Source organism: Capra hircus, chromosome 1 (assembly GCF_001704415.2).
Source record: "Capra hircus breed San Clemente chromosome 1, ASM170441v1, whole genome shotgun sequence".
Taxonomy (NCBI): Eukaryota; Metazoa; Chordata; class Mammalia; order Artiodactyla; family Bovidae; genus Capra; species Capra hircus.
The window spans coordinates 70,292,615-70,310,450 of record NC_030808.1 but is presented as its reverse complement, the minus strand read 5'-3'; the positions used below and the strand labels follow the sequence as shown (position 1 = coordinate 70,310,450).

Below are 17,836 nucleotides of genomic sequence, written 5' to 3'. Positions count from 1 at the left end.
GCTGGCAGCACCAAACTGCCAACACCTTGTAGGAGCTCTGGTTTCATCGCCTCATTTATTCTTATTACCCCTCTTTTCACCTGCACACCTGGGCTGCATCCGCAGGGGCTGGACTCCTGATCTGCCTCTGTCAGAGGACCATCTTCCTGTGTGCTGAGGTCTCTCCCCACAGTGGCTCTTCCCCGTGGTTCAGTACTTCAAGGTCTGGCCTCAATGCCTGATGCATCCAACCTGTCCATTTGCTCAGCTCTCCTGCTCTGAGTGAAGTGAAAGTCACTCAGTCATGTCTGACTCTTTGTGACCCCATGGACTATACAGTCCCTGGAATTCTCCAGGCCTTCTGGAGTAGGTAGCCTTTCCCTTCTCCAGGGGATCTTCCCAACCCAGGGATTGAACCCAGGCCTCCTGCACTGCAGGCAGATTCTTTACCAGCTGAGCCACAAGGGAAGCCCAAGAATACTGGAGTGGGTATCCTATCCCTTCTCCAGCGGATCTTGCCGACCCAGGAATCGAACTATTAGGGGAAACACACGGACTGAAACTGCCCACCCTGGCCAGGCACCATAGTAACTATTTGCATGAGTGGTTTTATGACAGGAGGTCCTGGTAAAGAACACGGAACTAATAAGCCACCACCAAATGGAAGAGTTAAGGAAACGTCAAAAGGAGACACCACCTGTCTGACCACCTCCCAGAATCCTTCTCTCTGGCATCCATCTTGGCTGAACAAGGCGTGCACCACCAGGAACGACTCTGAGTCAGAATGATTGGCTAAAGACAACCCGGAAACTAATCCCATCACGTAAAGCCCGAGCCACGTGGCAGAGCTGTTCTCCTGGGTTCCCTTACCCTACTGCTCTCCACCCGGGTGCCCTTTCCCAATAAAATCTCTTGCTTTGTCAGCACATGTGTCTCCTCAGACAAGTCATTTCCGAGTGACAGACAAGAGCCCAGTTTCGGGCCCTGGAAGGGGTCCCCCTTCCTGCAACAGAACCGGGGTCTCCTGCATTGCAGGCGGATTCTTTACCAATCGAGCCAGCAGGGAAGCCGTGAAGAAGTACTGCTTTGCCCTCTCCACTGTCCCCTTACTTTCCCCACTGCTGTACTCGTCTGATGAAAGGCTGTCCTTTAGGTCCTGAGTTTGGTCATTTATATGGAAACACACACTCACAAATATGGATAAAACACAAGCGAATTTTAATTTTGCCTCTCATTCCTGCCCAGGGCTGGTGGCGAAGGAAGGAGAAGCTCTCAACAAAGAATAAGGATTTGGGTTTCATGTTCCCTTTTGTTTTTCTCCTTTGCTTCCTGTTTATTTTGGCATCTATAGTAACAACAGTTACAAAAATTTTGTGTTTTAATTAAATACTATAAAGCAATTGGAAAGAAACAACTCACTTGTTTTACTGGTAGAAAATGCATTGATCAAAATCTCACCTAAACTCAGACACATGTTTGTTGCCTGCTTGATCTCTTCACTTGAGTACCTCCTACCTCAATATAGGCCCAAACTAGAATGACTGGAGGGCTGATTTACCAGGTACAGGCTCAATTTATGTTGTTGTCCCAACTGCTGGAGAAGACTCTTGAGAGTCCCTTGGACTGCAAGGAGAGTAAATCAATCAATCTTAAAGGAAATCAACTCTGAATACTCACTGGAAGGACTGATCCTGAAATTGAAGCTCCAGTACTTTGGCCACATGTTGCAAAGAACTGACTCATTGGAAAAGATCCTGATACTGGAAAGATTGACGGTAAGAGAAGGGGGCAGCAGAGAAGAAGATGGTTAGATAGCATCACCAACTCAATGGACCTGAATTTGACCAAATTCTGGGAGACAGTGGAGGATAGAGGAGACTAGCATGCTGTAGTCCATGGAGTTTCAAAGAGCTGGGCACGACTGAGCGACTGAACAACACTCCAGTTGCTCCAGTGGTGCCCCCTTGTATTTTCAAATGTGTGCTGGTCTGAACAATTATAATATGGTCACCCTACAGAAAAGGAAATCATGTTCTCCCTCTTACAACCTTCCTCCATGCCTCCAACTTACCACTCCACTGATGTTCCAGTTCTCGGTTACTGGCACCACCCTCCTTCCTGTGGCTCAAAGTGGAGGACAAGAATGACCCTGTCCTAGCAAGTGTTGCGGATTCTGTCTCTGAAACCTTTCTCCAACGAAGCACTTCCCACCTCCCTCCCACTGTCTTTCTCCAAACACCATCATCTCTTGCCTGGGCTCTACCATGAAGCCTCCTCTCTCATCTAGTCTCGCTGCTTCAAAACTTGGTTTCCATACTGTTTGTGTCAAAAGTCTGATCATGTCATCCCTGCTTAAATCCCTGCAATGGCCTCTCATTGCCCTTAGATGAGGAGCGCCAAAAGGAGCAGACAGGGGGTTAGGGTGATGAGCCCAGTGAACCATGAGTTTCATGTATTTAATCCTTTAGGCAAACTATAGTGATCTTTACTTTGATGACACAGGGTGAGGGGTGGGGTGGGTCCTCTGAGAGCCAAGTCCTTGTGTGCCTGCTCTTGGCAGAGGGGCAAAGTAACCAACAGCAGTGGCCTAACTGTCCAAAGGGAACAGTGGTTAGGGTTTGGCTGCCCAGACATGTTAAAAGCAGTCAGACAGTCAGGGGCTCGCCAGGCAATAACAGTCATTAAACCTTTTAAAGCATTTTTAGAAAGCCAATCTCACACTTAAATTAGGTTAATAAGTATAAATAGTATACACTATTACATCACATATCGTAATAATTTAATGATTAACAATATATATTATTTATCAGAAGACATTGGAGCCTACATTTGAAGTCCTGACATACACGTTGTGTCCAGGACCTGCAACGTTTCACTCCTCTGTGAGATAGCCTAGTGTCAGAATAAGAAAGTAGCCCTCAAAAATATTCTTCCAGGACTCGCCTCTTCTGTGCCCTTGCATATTATGCTTCCTAGTAGCTGGATTCAATATGATTGCTTCTGATTCTCAGAACCTCATTCTCTCAAAGAGGCCCCTCTCTCTAAACCATAGTCCTTGAAGAACTTACTGACTTGAGCATAATCACTGCATAAAATGACCTTATCTGCATATGATTAACAACAACTCACTTGATCTAGCCCAGCTGACCATCTTTCAGTTTACCAGGACCCTGGTGGGGATAGTAATCACAGGCTTATAAGCCCTGTGGCTGGGCTTGCCTACCTCCATGCCCCACCTCTCTTCCAGAGCAATTCATACAGAAAGAATAATACTATAGCCCTTTCACTTCCATGAACTGGCCTCTCCACCCAGAACAGCCCCAGACTCTCATTAGAAACAACGATTTGACTCTGTTTCTACGTCCACCTGCCCTGTGGGAGACAGTAACATTTGCTGAGAATCTTCTATGTGCTGAGCTCATATGAATGATTATTATTATTCCCACTGTGCAGATGGGGAGACTGAGGTTCAGCTAGGAAGCAGCTTGGCAACTCCAAAGTCCTTGCCCTTTCCCCTGGAGCACTCACTCTGCCTTGGGGGCTCACACCCTCCTTCCTGAAAGGAGAGCAGGCCAGTGAGTAACTCCTCCCTCAGGCTTGTCTCTTGGACCCTGGGTCTCTTGCAGACCTTGCAGCCACGAGGGGAGCAGATGTATCAGTTGCAATCCTGTTGCCTCTTTCTTCCTCCCTTGTCCCAGGGTTTCAGCGCCTCAGGGAGTATGTGTGGGAACTGAGGGCTGGGGAGAGAGAACATTCTATTCACACCTAAAGAAGTAATTTCAAGGGAGCCGGGCAAAGTGGGAAGTTATTGTTCCCCATCAAGGGAGAGTCTGGGTTTGTGTAGATGAAAGAGAAAGTGTGAGTCTAGCTCTTCCCCACCCTTAGTGAGCAGTGTGTCTGTATTGAGGTGAGTGTGGGGGTTACCCTGGGGGGTAGGGAGTTGGTTGATCAGTCCAGTTGTGGAATGCCCAAGGACAGGGCAGGGTTGTTTTTTTTTTTAATATATGTTATCCTGTTCCTTGCCCACCCTTATTTTCTTCTTCACGTTCAGGAAGTGTGACACCTTCACCCAGCTGTAGCAAGCCCGCTTTTGAGAGTGAGCACAAGGCTGAAATTGAGGTGTGGAGGAGGGTGTGGTCAGCTCCAGGGGGCCTTTCTCTCCTGGTCTCACCACTTTCCTGGGCAGTGGAGGGTGGTCTGGGCACAGCAGGAGGCGGCCAGACTGGGAGCTCCTGGGGCTACTGCCTGCCTGCTCCCTCCCCTGGGAAATTTGATCTGGCCATTAGTCCTGCCCTGCCCATTTCCCTGGGTCACTCAGCCATGGCTCCTTGGCGACAAGAACAGGCATTTGAGGATTTCCTGGGCCAGCCCAGAGGAAGTGGGCTCACCTGCCGGGCTTCCCTGCAGAGGCCGTGATCTGTTAAAATGTCCCACACCTACCCTAAGGACTTCCCTGGTGGCTCAGACGGTAAAGCGTCTGCCTGCAATGCAGGAGACCCGGGTTTGATCCCTGGGTTGGAAAGATCCCCTGGAGAAGGGAATGGCTACCCACTCCAGTATTCTTGCCTGGAAATCCCGTGGACAGAGGAGCCTGGCAGACTATGGATCCGGATTCTTTGAATCCACAGGATTGCAAAGAGTCAGACATGACTGAGCGACTAACACTTTCACTTTCACACTTACGCTGGACAAAATTTCTTCAAATAGGTTGTTACTGGACTGGATAAGTGTCCCCTCCCAAACTCAGGTCACCTCACAATGTGACTGTACTTGGAAACAGTCTCATCTATGACCATACCACCCTTAGAGCACCGGATCTCACCAGATCTCAGAAGCTAAGCAGGGCCGGGCCTGGTTAGTACTTGGATGGGGTCAGTCTTCACAGATGTAATCAGCTAAATTACACTGTGGTCATCCTGGATTAGCACGGACAGCACTCCAGTGACTTTTGTCCTTATGAGACGAGAAGACAGAGACACACAGACGGAGACGGCCATGTAACTGTGGAGGCAGAGACTGGGGGGATGCGGCTGCAAACCGAGAAATGCCAAGGATGCCCTCAACCACCAGCTGGCAAGGAAGAATTCTTCCCCAGAGACTTCGGAGGGTGTGTGCTCTGGCCAACAGCTTGATTCAGGCTTTCTGGACTCCAGAGGCAGGAGAGAATACATTTCTGTTGTTTCAATCCACCAAGTATTTGGTCCTTGGTCACAGCAGCCCTGGGAAACGACTGCAAGAAAGAGATCCTCTTGGTTCGCCCTCAGGGAGCTTGCTCCATTGCCCAACAGACTCCCAGATCTCAGGGCTGCAAACCCAGAAGGCCTGTCGGTAACTGCCCCTCCCCCGTGTCTAAACCCTCTCGACTGTGACCCTGTGAGACAAGGCTGCATCTTGCTCATCTCAGCATCCCCTGTGGCAGGTGCGGCGTCCGCCACACAGGTTCGCAGGGTAACATGGCTGTTGGAGTGCCAGACTGACCCTGAGTTTTGCTGTCTCCACTGTACCCTGGGGAGCAGGGCTTGCTGGGGTTCCCGGGCTCTGCTCCCCTTCCCTCCCTTTGACCTACCCCTTGAGCTTCAGTTAGCTTCTTTCCCCAGGGAGCCAGGGAGGAGAGGACCACACTTCCCAGCTAGCTTTTGCTGCAGGACTACTTCCATTTTCTTCTGCTCTGACCCTCAGGTTAATTTCCCCTACCCCATACCCTGCTCTTTCAAATTTCTTCTGGATTACTTTCTCTAGAATATCACCTCTGTATCAAGGCTCAGGTATTCATGAGAGGCTTGGCAGCTGGCCCTGGATCAGGGCTGGGAGCTCACCCCAGGAAGACATCCTTGAGGGACTTTGTGTGTTTGAGTGCTAAGTCACTTCAGTTGTGTCTGATTCCTTGCGACCCCATGGACTGTAGCCCACCAGGCTCCTCTGTCCCTGGAATTCTTCAGGCAAGAATACTGGAGTGGGTTGTCATGCCCTCCTCTAGGGGATCTTCCCGACTCAGGGATTGAACCTGCCTCTCCTGCAACTCCTGTATTGCAGGTGGATTCTTTACCACTGAGCGACTAGGGAAGCCTGAGGGACTTGACCTGTTTCCCAATCCACCTGCAAAGTCTTTAATCCACGCACGGTTTTAGCTCACCTGAGTAATGATCTTATTTTATGGTTGATTTTGTCTCTACCATCAGACCCTCAGCATTAGAGATTTAATGGGCCCTGAAGAGTCAGACACGACTGAGCGACTTCACTTTCACTTTTCACTTTCATGCGTTGGAGAAGGAAATGGCAACCCACTCCAGTGTTGTTGCCTGGAGAATCCCAGGGACGGGGGAGCCTGGTGGGCTGCCGTCTATGGGGTCACACAGAGTCGGACACGACTGAAGTGACTTGGCGGCTGCAGCAGGTGTCCAAGAATACACTCACACTGTGTAGACATAACTAATTCACACTAATTGACTTCCTGCTGTAGGAAAAGGAAGGTCAGAGTAGAGTTGACAAATATACCAGTCCCAATTCTAGTTTAGGGAAATGAGCTTAAGTATGAAATCAAACCAGTCAATCTCACAGGCGATCAATCCTGGATACTCACTGGAAGGACTGATGTTGAAGCTGAAGCCCCAACACTTTGGCCACCTGATGAGAAGAGCTGACTCACTGGAAAAGACCCTGATGCTTAGAAAGAGAGAGGACAGGAGAAGAAGGGGGACAGGGAAGCCTGGTGGGCTGCAGTCTGTGGGGTCGCAAAGAGCTGGACACGACTTGGTGACTGACTGACAACAATGAGATCATCTGCGTTTCTTGTAATAAGGACAAGTAAATGGCCCAAGTGTCCAACATAATTAAATAAATAATATGGCGGTCCGACGAATGAAGTATTATGCAGACAAAAACACGTGTGCAAAGTGTTTCATAACAACAAAAGAAAATGTTTAAGTTTAAAGTTGCGTGGTCAAAAAGAATCCACAATCATCTACTATGTGATAGATTAAAACTATGTATATGAGCTATTCCCGGAGAAGCATCCAGAAACCTATCAGTGATTAAGAGGAGTTTTTCAAACATACTGATGATGTTTTTCTTCTCTCTACTTAAAAAATATTCCCCTTATCTGGTATCATGATCATATATTACTTTCATAATGGGGAAAAAAAAAAAAAACCAGCAATGGTAAACTTTATTTTAGAAGTCTTTAAGGCCTGGACTGTCTGCAAGAACCATGTGTTGGAGGTCTGTGTGGACCACCCTGTCTGAGAGGGCAGGCCTCCATCATCCAATCCCCATAATGACAGTACTTAGTGTTGCCTGTGGACAGAGGTTTAGGTGAGAGGCAGTGGTTCTGACTGGGGTGCTAGGATTCAGTTCAGTTCAGTTCAGTCGCTCAGTCGTGTCCGACTCTTTGCGACCCCATGAATTGCAGCACGCCAGGCCTCCCTGTCCATCACCAACTCCCAGAGTTCACTCAGACTCACGTCCATCGAGTCAGTGATGGCATCCAGCCATCTCATCCTCGGTTGTCCCCTTCTCCTCCTGCCCCCAATCCCTCCCAACATCAGAGTCTTTTCCAATGAGTCAACTCTTCACATGAGGTGGCCAAAGTATTGGAGTTTCAGCTTTAGCATCATTCCTTCCAAAGAAATCCCAGGGTTGATCTCTGATCTCCTTCAGAATGGACTGGTTGGATCTCCTTGCAGTCCAAGGGACTCTCAAGAGTCTTCTCCAACACCGCAGTTCAAAAGCATCCATTCTTCGGCACTCAGCCTTCTTCACAGTCCAACTCTCACACCCATAAATGACCACTGGAAAAACCACAGCCTTGACTAGACAGACCTTTGTTGGCAAAGTAATGTCTCTGCTTTTGAATATGCTATTTAGGTTGGTCATAAGTTTTCTTCCAAGGAGTAAGCGTCTTTTAATTTCATGGCTGCAGTCACCATCTGCAGTGATTTTGGAGCCCCAAAAAACAAAGTCTGACACTGTTTCCACATCTATTTCCCATGAAGTGATGGGACCAGATGCCATGATCTTAGTTTTCTGAATGTTGAGCTTTAAGCCAACTTTTTCACTCTCTTTGCACTTTCATCAAGAGGCTCTTTAGTTCCTCTTCACTTTCTGCCATAAGGGTGGTGTCATCTGCATATCTGAGGTTATTGATATTTCTCCCAGCAATCTTGATTCCAGCTTGTGCTTCTTCCAGCCCAGGACAATCTAATAACCATGGAGGGCAAAGTGCAGAGCAGAAGGAGCAATGGAGCCATGGGGACAAGGCCCACACCCACCACTGACCAATTGCTTGACCCTGGGGCACTCCCTTCTCCCTGGGCTGGCATCTCTTCCGTGATAGAAGGAGTGTGGACCCCATGTTTGCCAAGGTTCTTCCAGTTCTAAAATTATGCTGAGATTCTCTTTTTCTTTCCGAAGTTGAAAAGGGGAGCCTACACATAGGTCTCAGATAGTAAATCTGGACCCTTGGATGCTGGCTTTTTGAGCACTGTTGCTAGTTTCCAGGCTGAGTTTTCTTCTCCTTAAAGGTGAGTGAATGCATAAATTTACATTCTTGAGACTCACATCACTCCTGCCACTTCACCCCTGCCTGTGCACTCAGCATGGCCCCTTCTTCTTGGGAATCCCAGGTCTGGAAGACATTACTTGGGGAGGCATTAGTCCCCCTCTGCCTCAGAGGGAAAATGAGAAAGGAGATAATTAGCATGAAAATGCAGGACACCTTTAAGAAAGGGGGCTTGAAACCCAATCCTGGGAGAATGAGAGGGGCCTTTGTGTGGCCCAAACACCAGGGCCCCTGCTTTCATCACGGCCTGGGAGCCATGACCTCATGAGCAGAGCTCCCCTTTCATTACTTTGGGTAAGTCCTCTGCAGTGAACTGATGCCGACACGTAGCATACTCCCTTTGCGGGTCGACGCGCAGAAGAGAACTACCCCCCCACCCCCGCCGCCCCCGCCCCACAGCAGCATCAGTCCCCTTGGTCTGTATCTTTTGCAGTGTAAGAATCTTTTCCTTACAATCAGGTTTTGCCCTCTTCTGCAGAGCAGGAGCCAGACCCACTAAGCCCACAACCCCTTCACTGAACTGCTGAGTACAGAGCCGTGGACTAACTTTGAGTTGTGCAGGTCTGGGTTTGAAACCCAGCTGAGATGGTCAGTGTCTATACCTGTAAACTAGCCATCCTCTTTCAAGTGAGTGTCTCAGGTTGGGTCCTTCTGGAAGCAAACGCTGAGATGGAGTAAAATGAAAAATTACACTGGGGAATAACACCTGTGAAAGGAAAAGGGAGAAGGCAGGACTGGGCAAGGGAGTGAGCACAGCTGACAAAGCCACGCAGTCCCTATGGGTTATGTGGGATGCTCCGGTGTGCAAACTGCCTATTAAAGGGAGCAACCTAAATGTCCATCAGCAGAGGAATGCATAAAGACATAGTACATGTATACAATGGAATATTATTCAGCCGTAAAAAGGAATGAAATTGGGTCATTTGTAGAGATGTGGATGGACCTCGAGACTGTCATAAAGACTAAAGTAAGTCAGAAAGAGAAAAACAAATATCATATATTAACTCATATGTGTGTGGAATCTAGAAAAAATGGCATAGGTGATCCTGTTTGCAAAGCAGAAATAAAGACACAGACAAACAGAACAGATGTATAGATACCAAGGGAGAAAGGGAACGGGAGGAACTGGGAGACTGGGATTGGCACATATACACTATCGATACTAGGGATAAAATAGATGACTAATGAGAACATACTATGTAGGCCAGAATACTGGAGCGGGTGGCCTATCCCTTCTCCAAGGGTCTTCCCAACCCAGGGTTCAAATCCAGGTCTCCTGCTTTGCAGCCGGATTCTTCACCAGCTGAGCTACCAGGGAAGCCCACTGTGTAGTACAGGGAACTCTGTTTAATGTCCTGTGATGACCTGAATGGGATGCAAGTCCAAAGGGGAGGGGATCTATGTACATGCATGGTGGATTCATTTCTGCTGTCCAGTAGAAGCTAACCCAACACTAAAGCAACTCCAATAAAAATTAATTTTAAAGAAGAGTTTTTTCAATGGGAACTATGTTCTCAATATTTAATGATAAATTGGAAGCATGTGTAAGAATTTTTATTAAGCCTCATAACTATAAAATAAAATGATCTTGTGGGACTGGAACTATCCAATTCCTTGGACCACTGCCTTGCAGCACTGCCCAGTCATTGACCTGGGGGTCGCCACGAGAAGTATGTGGTCTTGGCATGAATGCTGAGGTGCATCCTAAAGAGCTAACAGCTGGTGTTACCAACTAAACGCTCTCCTTGCAGCCAACAGTGAATCCATTCTTAAAGGCTCATCTCTGTGCCTTTGAGGAATAACAGTTTAGTATACAGGTGCCCACTGGGCAGAGGATAAACTCTCAGCTCATGTTTTTTTAGCTTTGGGGCCAGACAGACCTAGGTTTGATATTTAATCACCCTGGTCTGTCTTTCACCAAAAATTATGTTAAGTTGGTTTAGCCAGAATCCACTCACCCCCTGTTTTTTCTTAGTAATTTTCTATCCACTGACCCGCCTCCCTGCTTCTTGGTTATAGCTTTCCACTTGTCCATGATCATTTGGAGTTAAGCCCAGGTCTATACCGAGGTCCCTTTTCTCATATTGCAAGAGTTCGGAAAAAAATCTATTTTTTATGCTTTAACTATTGTTCAGTTCTACTTTTTTTTTTTTTTTTTTTTGACATAATATCCTTATTTCACAGATGAGGAAAATAAGCCTTAAAGAGAACGTGATTTGCCTTGGGTGGCAGAGCTGGGATTCAGGTTCAGGTGTCCCGAGCCCAGTAGAAGTCTTGACCATCACAGTGGTTCTGGAGAACTCTCTGCACCTCCAGTGCTCCTTGCATTGAGAAGCGGGAGGTTTGCTGTGTTAGGCTGACAACCTATCCAGCTCTTACTTTGGTCTAACCTGAATGTTTTTTTCTCTTCTGTAAATTGGAAACTGTAGTCCAGAAAAATGTCACCAAACAAAACATGTTATGAGTAAATAGAAAGAACTCATGAGCAAGAACTGACACAGCAAAATGATTAAGAAGGCCAAGTTAACTTTGGTGTCTGTGTAAATTTGTTTCAGTGATATCTTCCTCATATCCTGTCCCACTGTTCTATGCTTAAAATTCCTCTTTACCTTTGTCAATTTCCTTCTCCTGGGAAAGAAAGGGATCAACTGGTCTATATGGAAGTGAGGGGACTATTGAGGGGACCATGCTACTTCTCTGTAGTGTTTGCATTATACCTGGATGGTCCAGGCTTTTGATTTTGGCTGTAACTGGAATTTCAGCTTCAGAAAGCAAGTAGCCAGTAGGGTGGTGGAGCCTTCCTGGTCCTCTGAGATGGCACCACAGTGTAGCCTTCCAGCCCTTTCTGGATAACTGCAAGTTCTGCCTGGGAATGTGGACATGCTGATTCCTCATCCTGGGCTGTGCAGTGGAAGCCTGAGCTTCTTGCTCAGGGACCAATCACTCCACAGATTCCACGCTCAGGGAATCAAGTCTGGAGGAACCAGAAGCAAAGGTTCTAGATGTGGCAAAGAGCAGGGCAAGATCACCATTGCTGTCCTTTGCAGAACTAACTAGCTACCTTCTCTCACCTTCAGATTCTGCCTGGCACACCCAGCTGAGGCTTTCTCTTCCTTTTTAGTTATGCCTGCGAGTCCCAAGAAGTCAAAATAGGTGACAGGAGTGCCAAAGTCTCCAGGAGCAGCCCCTACTTCCTCGTGGGGTCAAAATTCCTTCTCCCTAGGTTCTACTCTCAACCCCACTATCCACCTCAGATTCCTCAAGCTTGCTTCCCCAGGCTGCCTCAGACTTTAAAGACTGACTCTGTTACGCCCTCTAGTGGAAAGAGGAAATCCACCATGCGGTGAGGGTGGACCCTTTTCCTGACATGGAGCAGATATTATTTTAAGATTTTTTTTTTAATGTGGGCCACTTTAAAGTCTTTATTGAATTTGCTGCAATATTGCCTCTGTTTTACGTTTTGGTTTTTTGGCCACGAGGCATGTGGGAATACTTAGCTCCCACATCTTCTGCATTGGAACGTGAAGTCTCAACCACAGGATTGCCAGGGGTCGCCTGACTGAGCAGATATTCTGAGCCCAACGCTCCACCCCACAAATTGGATATGGGGTATCTCTGATTCCTGCCTCTCGCCTCACATCTTTCCTCCCACTTTCTGTGTTTCCTAGGATCTTCTCAAATTTCATTCCTTTGCCTAGGCGTACAGCCCCAAAGTCACTGCCTCTTGGCCCCTCTCTTCCCTGTTCTGACCTGCTCTGTCTACTGAAACGACTTAGCTGCTCCCGCTGTGACAGTCCAAAGTGCTAGCAAGACATGGGCGGCCCAGGCAAAACACCAGGCAGGAGGGTGGGCTCATCTGTGGGCCCCTCATTTGCAGGGTGTCCAGGTTTCCATTCCCCTCCATGCCCCTCCCCCCACCTGGCTCAGGCTGCCTAGGAATGCAGAAATGGGTGTATCGGTGTTTCTATTCTTCCTTGGTGGGGGAAGGGGGCGGAGGCTGAGGAAAGGAAAGGGGAGGCAAGGATGATTGGCGTGGGGGCCACACCTTCTTTTGTCCTCCTCTGGTACTCTGGCCCCTTGGTGAAACTCACCTATTTAAGGCCAGCAGCCAGTGGGGACAGATTCACCTCTGCTCCTGTGCCGAGGACCTTCCTGGGGGAGCGTGAGGGACCCTTTCCGGAGCCATGAGGGGTACCCACTGGAGGAGGCTCCCCGGCGTGTTCCTGAGCTGCTTGTGTTCCTGCCTCTGTGGGCCATGGGTCCTGGGTAAGTGAGGCACTTGGGGCAGCATTTGGGGCTGGGGTGGCTGACTTCACTGAGCCTCCGAGGAGCTGCGGTCTTTCGTGGGGGGACAAAGAGAGAGGCAGAGAGAGGTGAGTGGGCAGAGATGGCACAAGATGAGGGAGAGAGAAAGAGAATGCTAGACAGACAGAGGGAGGAGGAAAGAGAGTCAGAAGCAGTCAGAAGCAGGGAGACGTTGGGAGGAACAGCTTGGCTTGGGGAAAACCCACAGGGAGAACCAGGTAAGCAGAACTGTGGAAAGAGAGAGAAAGTTGAGGAGAGGGAATGACACAGAAAAACAGGAAAGCTCCGTGACCAAGCTGGAAGAAAAACTTGGAGAAAGATGTAAGGTCAGAGGGAAAGACAAGGGAGAAACAGATGAATCAAAACAAGGTACAGACAGAGGGAGGAGGAGGAGGGAGGAGGAGACAAGTAAGTAAGTGTTAGTCGCTCAGTTGTGACTGACTCTTTGTGACCCCATGGACTGCAGCCTGCCGGGCTCCTCTATCCATGAGATTTTCCAGGCAAGGATACTGGAGTGGGTTGCCATTTCCAGAATTCTCCAGGGAATCTTCCCAATCCAGGGATCGAACCCAGGTCTCCTTCATTGCGGGCAGATTCTTCACCAGTTGAGCCACAGGGGAAGTGGTCAATAGCCCACAGCAAAGATGTAATCACAGCTCCCTTGCCTCTTCAGGAGGCCTGAAAAAGACTTCACCTCACTTGAGGACTCATTCCTCATAAGGTGGGTCAGAGGAACACACTGTCTTAGAGATAATGAGAGGCGCAATGCCAGGGATGTGGAAGATTCCATCTTCCTTGCCACATTTAAGGGCTTGGCTAAGAGCAAATGGAACCCCCACAATCTCCACGGTCCTCACACCCACCCCCTCGTCCTCGCTACTCATCGCAATGAGGAAACGGAGGCCAGTAGGAGCCTGCAGAGCCTGCAGCTACCAGCCATTCAGGGTGTGTTCCTGGGGGCACACTGAGGGGCGTCTGTAGAAGTCATGGCCATGGGCAATGGGGAGAAGATGGATAGAATTTAGGGACCTTGGGTGTGGTCTTGGCTTTGCCAATGAGTGATCTGGTCCTGTGACCAGTTCTCATTTTATATCTTTCCAGGCCTCACTTCCCCATGCAAAAGGCAGGGTGGTGGATGGCATGACCTCTGGATTGCTAAGTCCTTAAGTTTTAGCATTCTGTGATTTAAAATCAACACACAAAGATGTTTAGTACCAGCTCTGCGCTTGGCCTTGCATTAAGGTCATCAAGCTCGAGAGGAGCCAGGAAGTGTGTGGAGAGAGCCCGAAAGGGCAAGAAGTGGGGTGGGAGTAGGCGAGAGAAGATGGGTGGGGAGTGATGGTGTGAGTGAGGGGTGGACCTTGAAGGTGGAAGGTTGTCCTGAAGCAGCACACAGGTGCCCTGGATCTGAGTCCCGTGCAGTGGGAAAGGGCACAGGATGGAACAGGGCCAGGAAAAGAGGGGGAGTGGGCTGGGAGTTGGCCTCCCAGGCATGTGGTGGAGTATCCAGAGGGCCTTGGAGGGAAAAGTAGTCTCCATGGGTCGGGCAGTGAGCCCTCTACATCTGCCAGGTGGGGGCTTCTGGAGAAGTGGGAACTGGTCAGTCCCATTCTCTTGGCTCCCTGAGGGGGTGCCTACAGGTGACTTGCCTATGTCTGAGCCCAGGGTCTGCTTCCATACGGTGCCAGCACCCTCGTCCAGGCCAGAGTCCTCTCTGGAGCAGGTGTCGGAGCCTCCACCCCAGGTTGGAAGGAGAAACACTGGGGTTTCCACTGAAAATGTTACAGGGTAAAGGCTGCTGTAGGAAAAAGCCCTGGCTCTTGAAGGGAAAAGGAGAAGAGAAAGGTGGGCAGAGGTGGGCTGGACAGGGAGCCAGCAGGGACTTGGTGTCTACTGGTGGCTTCTGGTAGAAATGGCTCAGAAGGAAGCCTGGAAACCCTAATTCCACACGCTCTGGCAAGAAAACTACGTCAAAATAAGCCTCAGTCTCCCATACTCTCAGTGGCCTAGTAACTGAAGGGCCACCACCCTCCACAGCCCCTGGGAGGTGAGACTGTAGCAAGTGCAGGACAAGGGAGATCCACAGTCACCAAGGGCCCCAAGGGAAGCCTCTCCTGTCCCCTTCTCTAAGAACCACTAATCTATCTAGGAGAGGCCCACCCAACTTGGCCACCAGGGGAATCTGAACCCTCCACTGGTATCTGCCCCACCTTGGGAAACCCTCCCTGTGCTTGGGCACATTCAAAAGGAGAAAGTCCCTGAACAAGAGGTCCTGATAGGAAAATCCATCAAATTTAGGTCAATAGCTCAGCAAAATGTAGAGCAAAAAGCAGGAAGTTAAAACCAAAAGACCCCATGTCAAGTTTTCCACTTACCAGCCCAAGGGATAGGAGAATAGAACATTTAGCTCACAGACTTCATTGGCAAAATTAGTGAAATGAAAAGGCGCTATTACTCAGGGTAGTGGTGAAGATAAAATGAGGTTGTATCTAGCACAAAGCAGGGGCTTCCCAGGTGGTGCTAGTGGTAAAGAACCCACCTCCCAGTGCAGGAGACATAAGACACAGATTCGATCCCTGGGTCTGGAAGATCCCCTGGAGGAGGGCATGGCAACCCACTCCAGTATTCTTGCCTGCAGAATCCCATGGACAGAGGATCCTGGCAGGCTACAGTCCATAGAGTTGTAAAGAGCTAGACATGGCTGAAGTGACTTAGCACACACTGACACAGTACAAAGCAGAAGAGAGACAGGGACCACTGCATTTTTATTTTATTTTAAAATGTATTAAACTATAGTTGATTTACAATACTGTGTTAGTTTCAACTGTACAGCTTCAGATTCTTTTCCATTATAGGTTATTATAAGATATTGAATATATTTCTATGTGCTTTACAGTAGGTCCTTGTTTATCTATTTTGTATATAGTGGTGCATATTTATTAATCCCATACTCCATATTTATCACTGCCCCTCTTTTCCCTTTTGGTAACTGTAAGTTTGCTTTCTATGTCTGTGCAGCTATTTCTGTCTTGTATACAAGTTCATTTGTATTATTATTTAGATTCCACATGTAGGTGATATCATATGATATTTTCTCTGTCTGATTTATTTCATTTAGTATGATAATCTCTAGGTCCATTCATGTTGCTGCAAATAGCATTATTTCGGGACCACTGCATTGTAGAGCTGGGAGACTAGGGCAGGAGGGTGACAGAGGTAGAATGGACAGGACATTTCTGTTGGCTTGGAGACATTCCCATTCATTTAAAAGATCTATGATCTCTTTAAAAAACACCTCCCATTTTCCTGTAGGTTTGCAAGTGTCTACTTGGTTTATTCAGAATGTGGCTTCTTACATGTAAAAAAATGAAAATAGACCATTTTTTAACTTCATACAGAAAAATGAGCTCAAAATAAGTTAAAGACCTAAATGTGAGACTGGGCATTATAAAACTCCTAGAGGGAAAAAAAAAAAAACCATAGGTGAAACACTCTCTGACGTAGATCACAGCAACATCTTTTTCGATCCACCTCCTAGAATAATAGAAATAAAAATAAAAAATAAACAAATGGGGTCTATTTAAACTCAAAAGCTTTTGCACAGCAAAGGGAACAATAAACAAAGCCAAAAGACAACCCACAGATTGGGAGAAAATATTTGCAAATGATGTGACTGATAAAGGATTAGTCTCCAAAATTTACAAACAGTTCATGACACTTAACATAATAAGAAGAAACAACCCACTCAAAAAATGGCCAGAAGACCTAAATAGATATTTCTCCAAAGAAGACATACAGATGGCCAATAGACACATGAAAAGATGTTCAACATCGCTAATTATCAGAGAAATGAGAATCAAAACTACAATGAGATATCACCTCACACCAGCCAGATTGGCTATCATCAAAAAATCCACAAACAATCAATGCTGGAGAGGGTGTGGAGAGAAGAGAATCCTCCTACCCTATTGATGAGAATGTAAATTGGTACAGCCACTATGGAGAACAGTGCAGAAGTGCCTTTAAAAACTAAAAATAGAGCTAACATATGACCCTACAATCCTACTCCTGGGAATATATCCAGAAAAACCCATGATCCAAAAAGACACATGCACCCCAGTGTTCATTGCAGCACTGTTTACAACAGCCAAGACACGGAAGCAACCTAAATGTCCATCAACAGAGGAATGGATAAAGATGTGATACTTATATACAATGGAATATTACTTGGCCATTAAAAGAATGAAATAATGCCATTTGCAGTGACATGGATGGACCTAGAAAGTGTCATATTGAGTGAAGTAAGTCAGACAGAGAATGAGAGATAACATATGACATCCCTCAGATATAGAATCTAAAAAGAAATGATACAAATGAACTTACAAAACAGAAAGAGACTCACAGAAAACAAACTTAGAATTGCCAGAGGGAAAGGGACAGTTAGGGAACACTGCTTAAAAACACTGCTATATTTGAAATGGTTAACCAACAAGGACCTATTGCGTAGCACATGGAACTCTGCTCAATGTTATGTGCCAACTTGGATGGGAGTGGAATTTGGGGAAAAATGAATACATGCATATGTATGGCTGAGTCCCTTCACGGTTCTCCTGAAACTATCAAACACTGTTAATTGGTGATATCAGTTCAGTCGCTCAGTTATGTCTGATTATTTACAACCCCATGGACTGAAGCACACCAGGCTTCCCTGTCTATCACCAACTCACGGAGCTTGCTCAAACTCATGTCCATTGAGTCGGTGATGCCATCGACCATCTCATCCTCTGTCATCCCCTTCTCCTCCTGCCTTCAATCTTTCCCAGCATCAGGGTCTTTTCCAATGAGTCAGTTCTCATTGGCTGTATACCCCAATAGGAAATAAAAAGTTAAAAAAACAAACAAACAAAAACCAAATGACACAGAACACTAAAAAAAAAAAGAAGAATGTGTCTTCTTTCATGAACTGATGCTGAATGCAGCTCCACCGTGGGCAGA

At 47.4% G+C, this 17,836-nt stretch overlaps 1 protein-coding gene across 1 annotated transcript in view; it reads left to right on the top strand.

Moving 5' to 3' along the window:
- MUC4 (mucin 4, cell surface associated) overlaps positions 11,875 to 17,836 on the top strand; it is a 49,972-nt gene continuing 44,010 nt past the window's right edge. Inside the window, 1 exon segment of the mRNA XM_013962852.2 lies at positions 11,875 to 11,879. Coding sequence (XP_013818306.2) covers positions 11,875 to 11,879 — 5 coding nt within the window.